At 33.5% G+C, this 16272-nt stretch overlaps 2 protein-coding genes across 4 annotated transcripts; both read left to right on the top strand.

Moving 5' to 3' along the window:
- Positions 1–12211: 12211 nt before the first annotated feature.
- On the top strand, positions 12212–13679 carry LOC122602933 (probable disease resistance protein At1g15890). The gene is made up of 4 exons (XM_043775545.1): positions 12212–12425; positions 12503–12940; positions 13094–13512; positions 13602–13679. Exons 1-4 carry the CDS (start codon positions 12212–12214, stop codon positions 13677–13679), a joined length of 1149 nt encoding a protein of 382 aa, XP_043631480.1.
- On the top strand, positions 12306–16046 carry LOC122605820. Of its 3 annotated transcripts, none has more exons than XR_006324725.1 (3): positions 12306–13969; positions 14102–14638; positions 15565–16046. XR_006324725.1 is itself a non-coding variant. In XM_043778778.1 (2 exons), exons 1-2 carry the CDS (start codon positions 13736–13738, stop codon positions 14579–14581), a joined length of 714 nt encoding a protein of 237 aa, XP_043634713.1. In that variant the 5' UTR covers positions 12306–13735; the 3' UTR covers positions 14582–14757. The 3 variants fall into 3 exon arrangements, 1 of the variants encoding a protein (XP_043634713.1); XR_006324726.1 differs by having other exon boundaries at positions 15540–16046; XM_043778778.1 differs by lacking the exon at positions 15565–16046 and having other exon boundaries at positions 14102–14757.
- The last annotated feature ends 226 nt before the right edge of the window (positions 16047–16272 follow it).

Genomic DNA, 16272 nt, shown 5'->3' with positions numbered 1-16272 from the left:
TCTCGCTTGGCGACGGGTTACTCATTTGGAAAACAGATTTTCAAGTAAGTTTGTCGACATATCGTTAGTGGGTGATCGAGATTGTTTGTTTTCTTAGACATTGTAATAAATTTTATGTCAATGATGAAATAATTGGAGCTCTTTAAAAATAAAATAGCAAGAGCGATTTTTAAATGAAGTTGTAGTATGCGCATGGCAATATATATATAGAGATATATATGTATGAGATGTAGTTTTACAAGTGTTTGTGTTTTTGTCAACTCTACAAACAAACAAATGAGTATCTTGAATTGCATAAAACAATATCATGGCATTCAAATAATATTGTGAAAAAAATTCTTTTGAAAGGCATGGGAACAAAAAAAATATGTTGGAAAGAAAGTTGATGAACTCGTCTTCGGTGTTTCTACAGAAGAAAATATGTTTTCATGACACATTGAAGACACGATGCTATCAACTGTTTCACGCCGTGACACACTGTTAGTAGCGGCCCTATAATATCATAACGGTATAAGCATGACTCATAGTTTTAACATGATCCATAGTTGTACACTTATCATAAACTTCAAGAGTGTATTTTTTATATGGTAAATATTTTATTTATGCACGTTAAATACATGTTTTAGACATTTATTGTTTTTTTTTTAATTAAATTGAAATATCAGAGATGTGAAAAAATTTAATTTTCAATTTTAGATTTTAGATTAGATTCGGCTGGTCCTCCACTAGCAAAAGCAGCAGCAATGATTGAGGCTTTAGTCAATTATCTTCTTCTTGTTCTTTTTATTTCTACACAATTTGAATTATTCATTTTGTCTACATATACACCTATCTATTACTCACAAAATAGCAGCAGAGCAGATTCATACAGAGCAGCATAACCAGTTCTCAGGTACATTTTTAAAAGAAAAAAAAAACTATATAATACGGGTAGATGGCATCTATTTTAGTTATATATTTGTAATTATATAATTATTAGCTTATTGGTATGAAGGATTTCATAACTAATTAATTAGAGTACCAATATTTTATATATCTATACTTCTTTATAAAAACTTAGCATTTTACCCGCACAATACAGCGGTAGTGGTGGTACTGGCGGTGTAGTGGTGGTGTGGTGGAGGCGGCGGTGGTTAGTAGTGATGGTGGCGTGACGAGTGGTGGTGTGGTTATTATTGTAATAATAATTTGTGTAAAAAAGGTAGTATATTTATTTTAAGAATTGATGAGTCTATGCCATAAATTATTTTATTAAAGATATTATAGGTATATTAAGTAGAGATATTTAAATTAATGAAAAAGAGTGAATTAATTAATTCATTAAGGGTAGAATAGTAACTTCGCACATTTTTATAAGAGAGTGTGTTGAAAAATGTTTGGAGAGAGAGTGTGATAATTTTTATAAAGTAGTATAAATGACCAAGTTTGTTTTTAATGAATTAATTTACATCATAAACCCTTATTTTAATAAATGGCATTTTAAGTCCTTATCTTTTTTAATATTCCACTATCACCTTTACATCAACCTACACAACATGACACCGCCACCACCATCAATAATACCGTCACCGACATCACTAGACCGCCGTCCCCGCCACCGTCGCCGCATTGCACGGATACCATACTTGTGTGTATATATATATATAGTATAAGATATCAGTCCATATATATATATATATATATATGTACCTAAACGGGAAACGTTTGAGGTTTTCACTACTTAAGTTACGAGGGTTTTTTTTTCTCAGATGTACCCGGCCTAAATGCCTTGTAACCTTAGACTAATGGGAGCGAGAGGTTTCAAGAACCCCATCCCCTCCACCTTTTTTTGACATGTGGCATGACACCAAAAAGTAAGGGTTCCTTTGGAGCGAGAGGTTCCTTTTTGAGGGGTTCTTGATTTATTTTATTTTTTTCTTTATAGTTTGACTTTCATTTTTTTTTTCCAAAGATTTAGTTAAAAATACATTTTTTTTTATAAAAACTATTAATAAAAACTAAATAATACATACCAAATCAAGTTATTACATAAAATAAAGTTCTTAATTAATAACAATGTACTAACTTAAGTTCTTAAAAATCACATATTACCACATTATTTAAAAAAGAAAAACAAACAAGCTACTCATCGTCGGAACTAATGTACTCGTTGAGATCCGGGAGGACCTCGTTATCGGGATCAAAGTCATGTGCTTGGGTCGACCAGAGATGAATTTCTGTAAATGTTCTAGTTGTAAAGTTTTTGGATAGTTGTGAATTCATAATTTTGGTCAAAAAGGTGTCAAAGTGGGTAAATGACCAGTTTGATGGAAATCTTGATTTGTGTACTCGTTGATGTTGTAAATGTGTTTGAAATGTGTCTTTATAGTTGTTGGAATATTTGAAATTTAGTTTGTGGAAGTTGGGCAAATGAATATTATAGTTTGGAGTTGTTTGGTATGTCAAATGGCTGGTTTTTGCATCAGGCGCAGGTCAGAAAGTTCCCACTGAGTCGCAGTGGGAGGTGTCCTAACCCCACTGAGTCGCAGTGGGAGGTTTTTCGCTCGCAGATCAGAGATTTCCCACTCAGTCGCAGTAGGAGGTGTCCTAACCCCACTGAGTCGCAGTGGGGGTAAAAAAAAAAAAAACAAAATCTTGTAATTTTCGGTTTATCGAGTCGGGTTCTTTCAATAAATTAACTTACACAATCATTTTATAATCTTTTAAAAGATATATATTCACTATCCCTAATTTCAAATATCTTTGTATGAACTTCCTACACCACTTGACGACGATGCCATCACCATCCGTCGACGTTACCACATCGCAACCAATGTCATCGCCGCCGCATTGCGTAGGTACCATGCTCGTATAAATTAAGTAAATAACTATATAAATTAAACGTATTAGTAAATAAACATATAAATTAAACATATACCTGAGGGCGCCAAACCGGATATAAGATCTTCAAGCCCAAGAGATGGCTTGAATATGTTGATATCATTATAAGACCCTTGTGGCCCAAAGAAAGCATCCCAAATCCATAGATCATGCGATGCAACCGTTTGAAGAATCAACAAAGGTTTACCTATGTCACCTCGTGTTTGGGTGCCTCGCTACACCGTGAGACACATCTCACATGGCCAATGCATACAGTCAATACTACCAATCATACCGGGAAAACCATGAACTCTTTCATGCACATCATATATACGTTGAAGATCAGTCCATGTTGGTCTACGTAGGTATGTACGACCATACAATTGAATTACACCTAAAAAATATATAATTTTCATTGTCTTGTCCCATCAAGGCATATATATATGTGTGTGTGTGTGTGTAGGGGGGCGGACAATCAAATAAGAACAGTTTTAAAATAAGAACACAGTGAGAATACTTAAAAACTACATTTTGATGCATTAAAAGACCATAAAACTAACATAATGTATAATTAATTATCATTTCTTAAGTGTTTAACAACACATTCGCCTGTCAAAAGCAAGAAAATCATGTTTCTTGTTTTGTGCATCCATCTTGGATGCATATTCTTCAAAACGATGCATCCAACAAAAAACGTGATTTTTTCGATTTTGACGGATCAATGTGTTATTAAACATTTAAGTAATGATATTTGGTTATGTGCTATGTTAGTTTTATGGACTTTCAATGCAACAAAATGATGTTTCTAAGTGTTCTCATCGTTTTTATTTTAAAAGTGTTCTCACCGGAGTCTTACCTATATATATATATATATATATAAGGGGCCTAAATATATACAAACTAATAATGTAACATACATATATATAACATATATATAAAATGTAAGCTAATATAATATATAAAATGTATTATTAAAAATAATATAACGTATATATAATTTTGGTAACATAAAAGCAATGTACCACTACAAAAATGGTCAAGCGCCTCTCGTGAGGTACTCTCCGCCATTTGCAAATACTCGTCTAGTAAATCGCTCGCCACGCCGTTTGCTAGTTGTTGAATTGCGGTTGTACACTTTTGAAATGCGGTAAAACCTAACTTTCTCGCGGCGTTCACTCTTTGTTGAAAATATCTATACTTCCATGTCGCCTAAAATCTTTAAAAACAAACCCTTATGAATTCGAAACCGTCGTCTAAATTGTCTTGGGGTGTAAGTCGGATGATCCTAGAAGTAGTCTCGCATCAAGTTCTCTTGTGCCTCTGCCCGATGACGTACAAGAACCACCTTTCTTGTAAAACGCGACCTCTCTTCTTCCTCCTCCTCCTCCTCTTGCACGACCCTCATGGCCAAAGTAACGGCGACAACAACCTCACTTTCAACGGTATCATCATAATCTTTGGAACCGAACAAATCAAAAGACGACGATGATAACGAAGACAACATTATATGAAATGATTCTAATTTAGTTATATGTGTTTTAGTATGTATATATGTTGTAGTATGTTGTGTGTGTTTTTTTATAAATGAAATGTGTGTGTATATATAGAAAAAAGGGAAGTGATATTCGTACTACAAATTTTTATTGATGTACCAGAGTGTACAAGCTATGTAACTGACTGTACGTACAAGTTAACACTGCACAGTTGTGGTGCATCTATCAAACGAAGTGGTACGAATATCACTTCCCTAGAGAGAAAGGAAGAAAGAAAAGAAAAGAAAAATTTCAAATTTGGTTAAAGTTTACGTTGGAGTGGGGACCAAAAGGAGCCTTTGGCTCATTTTCATACAACTTTGTCTCCCGTCCAAAATCCGCCGGCTTCCTTTTTTTTATCCGAGAACGCTGCGTGGGGTAGTGTGGACGGCGTCTCGCCGGCGTTCCCCGACGTTCTCGAGCGCTTTTTGGGAAGGGAACGCTTTGCTCCTAGCAGTCTTAACTTTTCAACCATTTCCTTGGCCACCTTATATTTACCTAGGGTTTTCTAACCAGTGAAACCAGACGAACCTTGGTAGTACGTGGTCACTGCCGGCTTAGTAATATTGAGGGTTAGGCATGGGCTTGAGGTCCCCAAAATACAAAAACCCCTAATTTTTATATTTTGGGCTTAATATTTTAATTAGACTTTAAACGTGTAAGCTAGCCATTAGTGTTTTATAGACTACAATCCTCAACAAAGTACGAACTAGCGACGTCGGCATGTATACCACCACCAGGTTCACCAGTGGCGTCCGTGCTACTAGGTTCACCGCTCGCCTTTAGTGATTCATTTTTATTTTATTGTTATTAATGCTAACTAATTTGTAAATTTGATTTTAATGATTAAAAAAAAATCTGTAATCTAGTGAGCTAGGTCCCCAAAATTGATCTTGTTTAAAGCCCCGAAAAACTTTAAGCCGAAACTGTACGTGGTTTATATAAATATTAAGGGAAAAGTGAATATAAGGTAATGCGGCACCTAAGCTTAGGTGTGGAACCCCTCATATACAAATTTTTAATATTTCTTGATTAATGAATAAATGCTTGGGCCCCCATGAATTTTATGGATTGAAAAAACAATATGTGAGTGTTTCACACCTAAGCTCATGTACCTAACAGCCTTATATTTCCATCCCCCAAATATTAATTATATACACATACTAGTGTTCAGGCCCGTCCAATGGACGGGTAGTCTCAAAATATATTAATTAAAGCTAAAAAATTGGAATTCAAATATATTAAATAGATATACCAAAATCAACTTGGAAATTTGCTAGCTGAATAGCGACTCCATCGGTCAAAATACTCCTAAAATTTTCCGTCCATTCACCATTGACCGGACCATGTATGATAGTGCCCTGCAAATATAAAAAAAAACATGGAAAAAACTGGTAAGTTCTATTAATGTGTTTCTATGTATTTAATCCAATTTGAAAAATAAACCCTAAACAAATTAACCATAAGAATCGAATAAACATCTTTGCATACAAATCCAGGAAAATTATTCAAGATAAAAAAAGGAACCCAACCAAGGACATTCCAAACGTCGATCAAAAGATTTTATCGGCTAATGCAAGAAAGATAGGGAAACAAATTGTTGATAAAAAATTGCAAAGTCATCTCTTGTTGTGTTAAATCCTAAACATAACGTCGATCAAAGGGTTTTATCTAAAGGTTTTTCATAAGATCCGAAGTATATCTGTCATACACAAACTAAAATGATGAATTGTTCCACCATGCTAAATAATCATACTAAAACATTCAACACCATCTCAATATGTAGCATTTTTCTCTGATAAAATAACAACGGCTAATAAAAGACACCATTAATGAGCTAGTTTCAAAACAGATTAAAAATAATCATAGTCGATATATTAAAATAATCATAATCTTACTCATAGCAAAATTCAACTTTTTATCTAAAAGCTTATAGAAAGATATAATCGTAAATCTTAAGTATACACCATTAATGAGCTACTTTCAAAACGATATCAAAATAATCAAAGTCAATATATTAAAGTAATCAAAAACCTACTCATAGCAAATTTATACTTTATATCTAAAAGGTTATAGAAAGTTATAATCGTAAATCCTTAGAGTTAATATAGGAAATATAAAATTTAATATATAATATTTGATTAGTTAAGTCATATATCACAACTTATTCAATACGAAAACTAAAGAAGAAACATACGAAAATTAACTCCATATAAATATTGATTCCAGTTTACCTCCCTTTTTTTTCAACTGTAGTTAAATAAAAATTTACAGTTTCTTATATTCTAAAAGTGTAAACTATATGTTGGGTCGAAAATTGACCAAGTATAATTTGTTCAGAAAAAGCTGAAGCTCAGTGAAATATACTTGTACAGAATTCTGAAGTTATTCAGAATAAGTTCACTGAAGCTTCACTTTAGATCAAGATCAACCCAAACTGAAGACATTCATTTAGAAGCCAATAACTTGAGACTGAAGAATGAGAATAATCTCAGAAGCAGAGCTCAGAGAAGATTCTATCTGATAGAAGACTGAAACATCTCAGTGTAAAGTACTTACAACACTTTACAGTGATTACGATGAATCCTTTTTTACTTTATCTCTCTTTATCCAGTTATTTCCATAACACTTGGAAAAGTGATAGATTGAGTAAAAGGTTAACCTTAACCTTAACACATACTTTTAAGGAATCAATTTGAATTCCTTAAAATGTATCCCAATCTAGTATTGTAAGGCCAAGTCGACATCAGCATGGACTTTGGCTATAAATACAAGGCTTCTCACAATTTGCAAGTAGTTGGAACTTTTGACATTGCAACTTGTGAGATATATTCAAAATAATTCTTATGAGTATTTTCAAGTTATTTAGATCACTTGTATTTCAAAATTGTTTAGATATTTTCATCTTTGTGATTATCTTTGTTCCGCAACAACCTTTGTATTTGTTTATATATATCAATAAATCAAATACATTGAAAAGTACATCGTGTCTTAATGTCACATACTTGACTATACATACTATTTATATAGTTTCAACACTTTTATTCCAGGTTAAGAAACTCTAACCTGGAAACTCTAACTGGTCATATTCCAGGTTAGAGTTTCTTGCCAGTCGGGTTTACTTGTCATTTATCTTAAATTTGGGACTCACACTATATAATTTGAATAGTACATACCAATTAATCAACAAAGACCATCTTGAACGTTTTGACTTTCTTCGGGTTGTTCTACTCCGAAATAGTCCATACATGCACAACACGGAGTCGTTTATGATGGTTAACATGTGTTGGATTAAGATCTTCAAGATGAACTAATGCGGTCATACTTTTTTGTTGTTTAAGAAAAAGTCATAACGAACCTCAAACTATATTAAAAGAAATAATAATAACAATAACATAAGAATTCAATGTTAAAAAAATAATAATGATTAATTATGTGCAAAGTATATAAAAAGAAAAACCTTTTGTAGTTGATCGTAGCTTCTTTTTTTGTTGTCGTACGTGAGTTATATTATAGATTACCAATAAAACCAAAAAGTGTAAATTAATTATTTTTAAATTGGTTGAAATTGTAAATTGGTGATGGAAAACCAAAAAGTGTAAATTAATTATTTGTAAGTGTAAATTGGTGATGGAAAACCAAAAAGTATAATTAATTATTTTTAAATTGAGTTTAAATGTAAATTGGTGATGAAAAATCAAAAATTGTAAGTTAATTATTTTTAAATTGAGTTAAAGTATAAATTGGTGATGGGAAACCAAAAAGTGTAAATTAATTGTTTTAGATTGGGGTTAAAATGTAAATTGGTGATGGAAAAACCAAAAAGTGTAAATTAATTTATATTAATATTAAAAAATTAGAGGATTAATAAGGATAGAGGATTAGGCTAAAGGAGGGGGATTAGGGGTGCCAAGTGTACCCCAACCCCCTCTTTTAGTTATATTACTAGTGCCCAGGCCCGTCCATTGGACGGGTAGTCTTAAGATATATAAATCTTATAATAATTGTGAAACAAAAAGTTTGTGACCAACATCACACCTTAATGAATACGAAAGCTAAAGAAGAAACATATGAAAATTAACTCCATATAAATATTGATTTCAGTTTACCCTTTTTTTTCAACTTTAGTTAAATAAAAAGAGAAACAAAAGGTGTAGAGTATATAATTTGAAAAATACATGCCAATTTATCAACAAAGACTATCTTGTTTTGATTTTCTTCGGCTAATAATAACAATAACATAAGAATTCAATGTTAAATAATAATAATAATGATTAGATATGAACAAATTATATAAATAAAAAAACTCTTTTGGTAGTCGATCATAGCTTCTTCTTTTTTGTCGTAGGTTTCTTCCTAGGGTTGAGTATATATGAGAATTTTTTGTAGGTGGTATATATATAGATAATAATAATAAAGATTTTTTTATAAGATTTTTTATTAAATGTCGGCCATTTTTATTAAATAAATATTAAAAAAATAGAGGATTAATAAGGATGAAGTATCAGACTAAAGGAGGGAGATTAGGGGTGCGAAGTGTACCCCCAATCCTCTCTTTCAGTTATATTATAGATAGATGGATATATGTGCATGTAATACATATAAATTGAAATCCCATATTCACATGATCATGCATTAGGGGTGGATGATCATGCAATGCTTTGGTCGAACCACCAAGAACTCTAAAAGGATTTGAGAATTTTCGGCCCTAAGACTGAAAATAGAGAGAGAGAAAGATTTAGGGTTTTGGACAGCATGCACGAAGATGTGTTACAACAATTTGTTCCCATTTTTTTTAAAAAAATGACCAAAAAAATAAAATAAAAATAAACAATTTTAAAAAGTTGAGGTTGGACAACATTAGCATATATGGTGTCGAGTCCTGTCCACTACGCATTATGTCTTTCCTTAACAGGAGGATTAACATCGGGAAGATTTTTTAAGATATTAAGAATTTAGATTTTTTGTGGTATAGAAATAGAAACAAATCCCATTCTATTACGTGGAAAAAATGGTGTACATTCGAGTTAAAGTAAATTGACCGTTTTTTGGGGAGCCTCGTCACTATTTGGTGGTGAGGTGGATGTGAATAAAAGTTAAACTTCAAAAAAAAAAAGAGTTTTCTGTTAAAATGACTACATTATTATAAGGATAAATTACACAAAACATACATGAGGTTTGTTTGAAACTACAATAGACACACCTACAATTTAAAAATTACGCGAGACATACTCATCGTTGTCAAAAACCTACACTGACTATATCTATCGCCGACGGTTGTCTATTTGGCCGTTAAGTCAAGTCACGTGTCGTGCATGTGAGTTATCAAAACCGTAATTTCGTGTAAACTTCAGGTATCATATTTGTAATTTACAAAAAAAAAAACTATTAAAATATTTATATTTATATTTCATTCATTAAAGTGGGTAGATATTATATATTAAACTTCACACACACATATATATATTTATTCTTTTAAAAAACTTATTTCAAAATAAAAAATAAAAAAAAAATTATGAAAGAATGTCATCAAACGATTCAGGTTTAAGCTTAGAAATTCCAAGGTTAGACTAAATTACAGTTTTGATACCTCACATGCACGACACGTGACTTGACTTAACAGCCATATAGACGACCGTCAGCGAGAGGTATGGTCAGTGTAAGTTTTTGACAACGATGGTTATGTCTCGCGTAACTTTTAAATTGTAGGTATGACCAGTGTAGTTTCGAACAAACCTCAGGTATGATTTGTGTAGTTTTCTCTTATTAGAATCATATCATGATATGGTAAATTGCTCTAATAACTTTTGGTTGGTTAATTCACACTTTATTGAGGTTTTTTTTAATATATTAAAATGAAATGCGGAATGTTTTTATAATTAGGGAGAATTTTCATATATATCCCATTTTAACACTCAAATTACATATTTACCCAACTAAGTTTAATAATTTCATATATATCTGGTTTTGGTTTATAATCTATCATATTTATCCATTCTATTATAATATGATTAATAACCAAATTTATATCAACAAACTACCGAATCACACTAAATAGAGAAGTACATGTCTGATGTCTCACACTTGAAAATATCGCATACAACAGCAAGAAGTAGATTGGTGACAAAGTAAACACCTACATACAAAATGAGTAAAAAATAAGAAAAAAAATGGAGGGGGAAACACGCCTATGATGTACAATAAAAACATATGCAAAATGCAGGTAGGATGTATGTAATGGTGCACTCCACTACTCTACACTTTCATCCAAATAGTTGGTTCCTGAAAAAGATATTTACAATTTACAAACAAGATGTAATCCCTAAACCTCAAATTCGAATTCTTTTATTCAATGGCATAGCTATGCTCCTACTTTAAGAGGGTTAGAGATATTTATTAGGCGTGTGATGGCTTGACTAAAGAGTGTACAACATTAATTTGTAACTTTTTCCAAACGAAAATAAGTGTGATTAGGGAGTTTGTTGATGTAAATTTGGTTATTAATTTTATAATAATAGAATGGACAAATATGATAGATTATAAACTAAAATTGGATATAAAGTATATGAAATTATTAATTTTAGTTGGGTAAATATGTAATTAGTGTGTTAAAATGGGATATATATGAAATTCTCCCGTATATAAAAGTAAAACATAGATAAGTACTCTATTGGATCGATGTACTTCAATATTTCATCATTCGAATATGAATTATAAAGATGAGTAGATCGAAGGGATCATCACAAACATAAAGGATGATGATGCTTAATTAGTGGTAATGCAGGATAACATGTTTTGTGATTTATATACTAATTAGCAATCATGACTGCATTCATTGATTAGTTTGTATGCGTGATATATAGGTCTGACAGAAAGTGTCAAAATGGATATTTTATCCACAGTCCTTGGTCCAGTCGTTCAATCGTTATTGGTGCCTGTTAAGAAACACCTGGGCTATCTCCTCTCCTCCACAGAACATGTTCGGAACATGAGTACTAGGATGAAACAACTGGATGGTAAAAGCGATGATGTCAAAAAGCACATGGACACAAACAGCATAAGCAATCTAGAGATACCTGCTCGTGTACCAGATTGGTTGCAAGAAGTCGAAAAGATTAAGGAAGATGCTGAAAGATTAATTTCAAGTAACGTGAATGAATGTTTTAATTTGAAAAATAGGTACCAAACGGGAAGGAAGGCATTCAAGACTATCCAGCAGATTGAAGGTCTTATTAAAGAACATATTGAGACAAGCTGGAGCGATGCTCCAAAACCTCTTGGAAAAGTGAGTTTTAAATTATTGGCATCCACTTCTGGTGATGCCCAGAATTACTTCAAATCAAGAGAAATGATTTTTATGGAGGCCCTCGGTTTGCTTCAACAAGATCAAAAGGCCCAAGTGATAGCCTTATGCGGAATGGGTGGCGTGGGGAAGACCACTGTGATGGAACTACTGAAAAAGGTTGTGGAAGGTAAGAAAATGTTCAATTATGTTGTAAAGGTGGTAATTGGTCAAAAGATGAACACATTTTCTATTCAGCAAACCGTGGCAGAATACTTGGGAATTCCAATAACCGAAAAGACTATAACAACAAGGGCGGATCGTCTTCGTGTAGCATTTGAGAAGATCTCACAAAAAGGTGAAAGGGTTTTAATTAGTGGTGTTGGATGATGTTTGGGACAAGGTTGAGCTTAAAGATATTGGACTAAGTCCTTGGCCAAACGGCGTTAAGTTATTGCTCACATCACGACATGATGACATTTGGAAGCAAATTGCTGGAGAATCTAATTTGAATCATAGAGTTTTTAGGGTGGATGTGATGGAGGAGTCGGAAGCGAATGATTTCTTTTTTCAAATTTCAGAAGTTTCAAATCCGGAGCTCAGAGATATAGGAGCTAAAATCGTGAGAAAATGTGGTTTCTTGCCCTTAGCCATCAAACTGATTGCAACAAACTTTATATCTCAAAATAAGTCAGTATGGAGGGATACACTTCACCGCTTGAATAAAAATGATCTCCATAAGAATTTGCAAAGTATTATTGAGATGAGCTTACCTTTATAGAGGAAGAAGATGCTAAAACGGTTTTTCTTCTTTGTTGCTTGTTTCCAGGTGACTTTAATATTCCAATCGAGGATCTAACAAGATACGCATGGGGGCTTAAGTTGTTGAACGAAGTTCCTACTCTAGGGATCGCTAGAGACAGGACAAAAACATGTGTACTCAATCTCAAGAATGCAAATTTATTAATGGATAGTGATTACTCGGAGTGTGTCAAAATGCACGATCTTGTGCTTGTTTTTGTGGTAGCTAAAGTTTCTAAAGGCGATCACCCATGGCTCATTAACCATAATGATGTTTCAAATTGGAGTAGAGCTGAAATGAGCGAGTCTTGCAGAAGAATCTCTTTGACATGTATGGGCATGTCAAAGTTCCCGGGAGACTTTAATTACCCAAACGTGTCCTTATTGAGACTTATGAATGGCGATGAATCACTTAAGTTTGCTGAAGATTTTTATGAGAAAATGGAAAATCTTCAAGTCATGGCATGTGAGAAGTTGCAATATCCATTGCTTCCCAAATCGCTTCAATGCTCCAGCAAGCTTCAAACACTGTGACTCCATCAATGCTCGTTGAAATATGATTGCTCTCCTATTGGTGATCATCTTTTGAACTTGGAAGTACTCAGCTTTGCTCATTCAGGCATCCGATATTTACCATCTGCAATCGGAAATCTAGTGAAGCTAAAGCTATTGGATTTAACAGGTTGTATTGATCTCCATATCCAAGAAGGCGTCTTGAAAAACCTGGTCAAGCTTGAAGAGCTTTATATGAGGGTTGCTAACAAAAAGGGCATCAGATTCACAGATATAAATTACAAGGAATTGGAAGAACGTTCCAAGAATCTTTCTGCATTAGAAGTGGAGTTCTTTGAGAACAACCCCCAGTCAAAGAATATGTTGTATAATAAACTCGAAAGCTTCAAGATATCTATGGGGCGTTTTCTAGAAGGAATTAGTGGCAAAAATAAGCACTCATCTGAAAACACGCTGATGTTTGAGGTTCCTACCAAAAATATATTGTTGGAATCTGGTATAAATGAGTTGTTTTCAAAAACAGAAGTGCTTCATTTAGAAACTGGTGGCATGAATAACATTGAAGAAGTCTTACCGAAATCCGTACATCATCTATACTCATTTTGTAATTTAAGAGTCCTTTGTGTTTCTTGGTGTACCGAAATGAGATACCTCTTTATGATCCCGGTAGCAAGTGGTCTGGTGAAGCTTGAACATCTCACAATCAGGAAATGCCTTTTCATCGAAGCACTAGTATACATTGAAGAAAATGTTGAAGAAAGGGCCATGCATTAGATTTCAAGAGCTAAAGTATCTATGTTTGGATGATCTACCAATGTTGGTAGGTTTGTCTAACACTAACGATCTACTGCAACTAGTAGAGGTGGATCTTAGTGGCCTTCCCAATTTCACTAGCATTTATCCAGAGTATAAATCAACATCAACATCATCTGATATGAGCAGTAGTAGTATTTCTGTAATTAAACCTTTCTTCAGCGAAAAGGTACGTAATTGTTCACTTCAACATGTTATTTAGGGCCTTTCGTATTTGAGAGGGGCGTTTAAAAAAGAAATTTTTTTTTTTTTAATTATATGTATATGCGTAATATATCTTTTTTACTATATTAATTGGCAGGTTATGATCCCTAAGTTGGAAAGATTGCAAAATAGAGGGATGGATGAATTGAAGAATATATGGGCGCCTTGTGGTAGTCGTGAGGAAGTTCATGCCTGCTGTGTCCGACACATTTCAGTGTCAGGCTGTCGTAATCTTGTGAGTATGTTTCCGAGGAATCCGATACCACTGTTGCATCATCTTGAAACAATCTTTGTTGATCATTGTCGTTCCATTGAAGTGTTATTCGACATTGATGTTGGTGGTCTTGGTGAGATTAAAGAAGGCAGTAGTAAATTAAGATTCATTAGGGTATATTACTCAGATAGCTTTAGAGAGGTGTTTAGGTTAAAAGGCATAATTAACCCTGATCTTATCATTTATGGCTTCGAAGCTGTTGAAGAGATACGCATATCTGACTGTCTGGGCTTTAGTCTGCTAGGCTTGATTTGGGAGCACATATCGACATTAATACAGATGGCTTCGATTACGATGGCCTGATTACAATGGAATGGTTTAGGAGGAAGGTAGAAGCAAACAATCAGTACGTTGTAGGAGGTATGTAATATGTTTGTCATGTGAAAATCGTTAATAATAATTCAATATGGAAATCTTTCAATTTTATCTAATAAAACTATAAGACTACTGCTACTAATAAAATTATATGTGCAATCTTTGTGAGCTTTTTTTTTTTTTTTTTTTTTTGTATTAACATTTTGATTTTTCAATATTATAAAATGACCATTAGATCTTTTACATCTAATATCACAGGATTTTAACACTAATATATATGTGAATATAAAAAAAGAGAAATGCTACTCGTATAAAAAATTCAAAAGATGACCATGGGCAAGTCTTGAAATGTGTTTTGGGTACACCAATGAAGTGCTAGCTACAAAACATGCAATCCTTTAATCTGTACCAATCCTTATGTATGGACCCTTTGCTGGTATATAGCATCTAATTTTGTTTCTCATATATGTTTGTTTTTTCTTCTAAACAGACACCGATGAAACCTGGTAGGTTATGGTACTGAATTGTAATTGTTGTAATTAAAGAGGATTACAAGAGGCTATATAACCTAACCTAATACATGGAAACTAATACTATGGAGACTTAATATATATATATATATATGTCGGATAGACACAATTCCGTAGTTCAAATATGTGCTCTACTCCTGATATGATCAAGCTACTTCAATACCCATGGATATGATGGTCATTTTCGAACTTAACTAATTAAAGTAAATACAAAGTTGAATACCAAATTTTCTTCTGCATTTTGGAGATGCAATTTCCTTCTGTATGCAGTTTGATGTTTGTCCAATTGATGATAGGTCATCTTCTAAAATAAAAAAAAATCATATCTCTGGTTGATTGTATAGCAAATATAACTTATATATGATATAATGATAAGGAAAATGGCCTTTGATATATGACGCTGGGTATGGCTTCAGGACTTGAGCCTAAATGACTCCACAGGTCCACGGTTTTATGGAAGCAGTTCGTGAAATCCGGAGGATCGAGAAACAAAGCACTTTGGAAGTTTAGAGAGTTTGATCACTTGTACTTTACAACAGGTTTTATGGAATGTCATATATCATTACGGGATAGCGTTCATAGTGGGAATATGGGTGCTACCGAGAAACTGTTTGATGGAATGCCTCAATGAGATTCTGTTTTTTTGAATGCTTTGCTGTCTCGTAATGCTCACAATGACTATGTTGAAAAAGCTAGGATGGTTTTTGATAAAATTGATGGAATGCAATAATTGCAGGTTATGTGAAGTGTATGAAAACCGATATTGCAAAGTAGCTAGTTTTTTTATGCCCCTGCATGATATATAGAAGTAACTTTCATCTCGTTAGGGATGTGCAAATGGCCCGACCCGCGACCCGCAAGTACATACAAATCGGAACCGTGACCCGGCCCGTGATGGGTCGGTTCGGGGCGGGTCACGGGTTTCCTTCACCTTTTTCGGTTTTTGGCTTGAGCTGGCCCAACCTTTTTCGGGTCAGGTCACGGGTTTCGGTTCGGATTACACTCATATATAGAAGAGGGTATGGCATTATACTTAATTCAGGGTTGGAAGTTGGATTTCTCAATCTTGCTGGGCTTTCAAATTCATTTTCGGGCTTAACGAATAGAGGCCCAACATGTGATTCAGGGTCATTCTACAAAGATTGCATC

The sequence above is a fragment of the Erigeron canadensis genome, chromosome 6, assembly GCF_010389155.1.
Source record: "Erigeron canadensis isolate Cc75 chromosome 6, C_canadensis_v1, whole genome shotgun sequence".
NCBI lineage: Eukaryota > Viridiplantae > Streptophyta > Magnoliopsida > Asterales > Asteraceae > Erigeron > Erigeron canadensis.
This window is presented reverse-complemented; position numbering and strand designations above follow the sequence as displayed.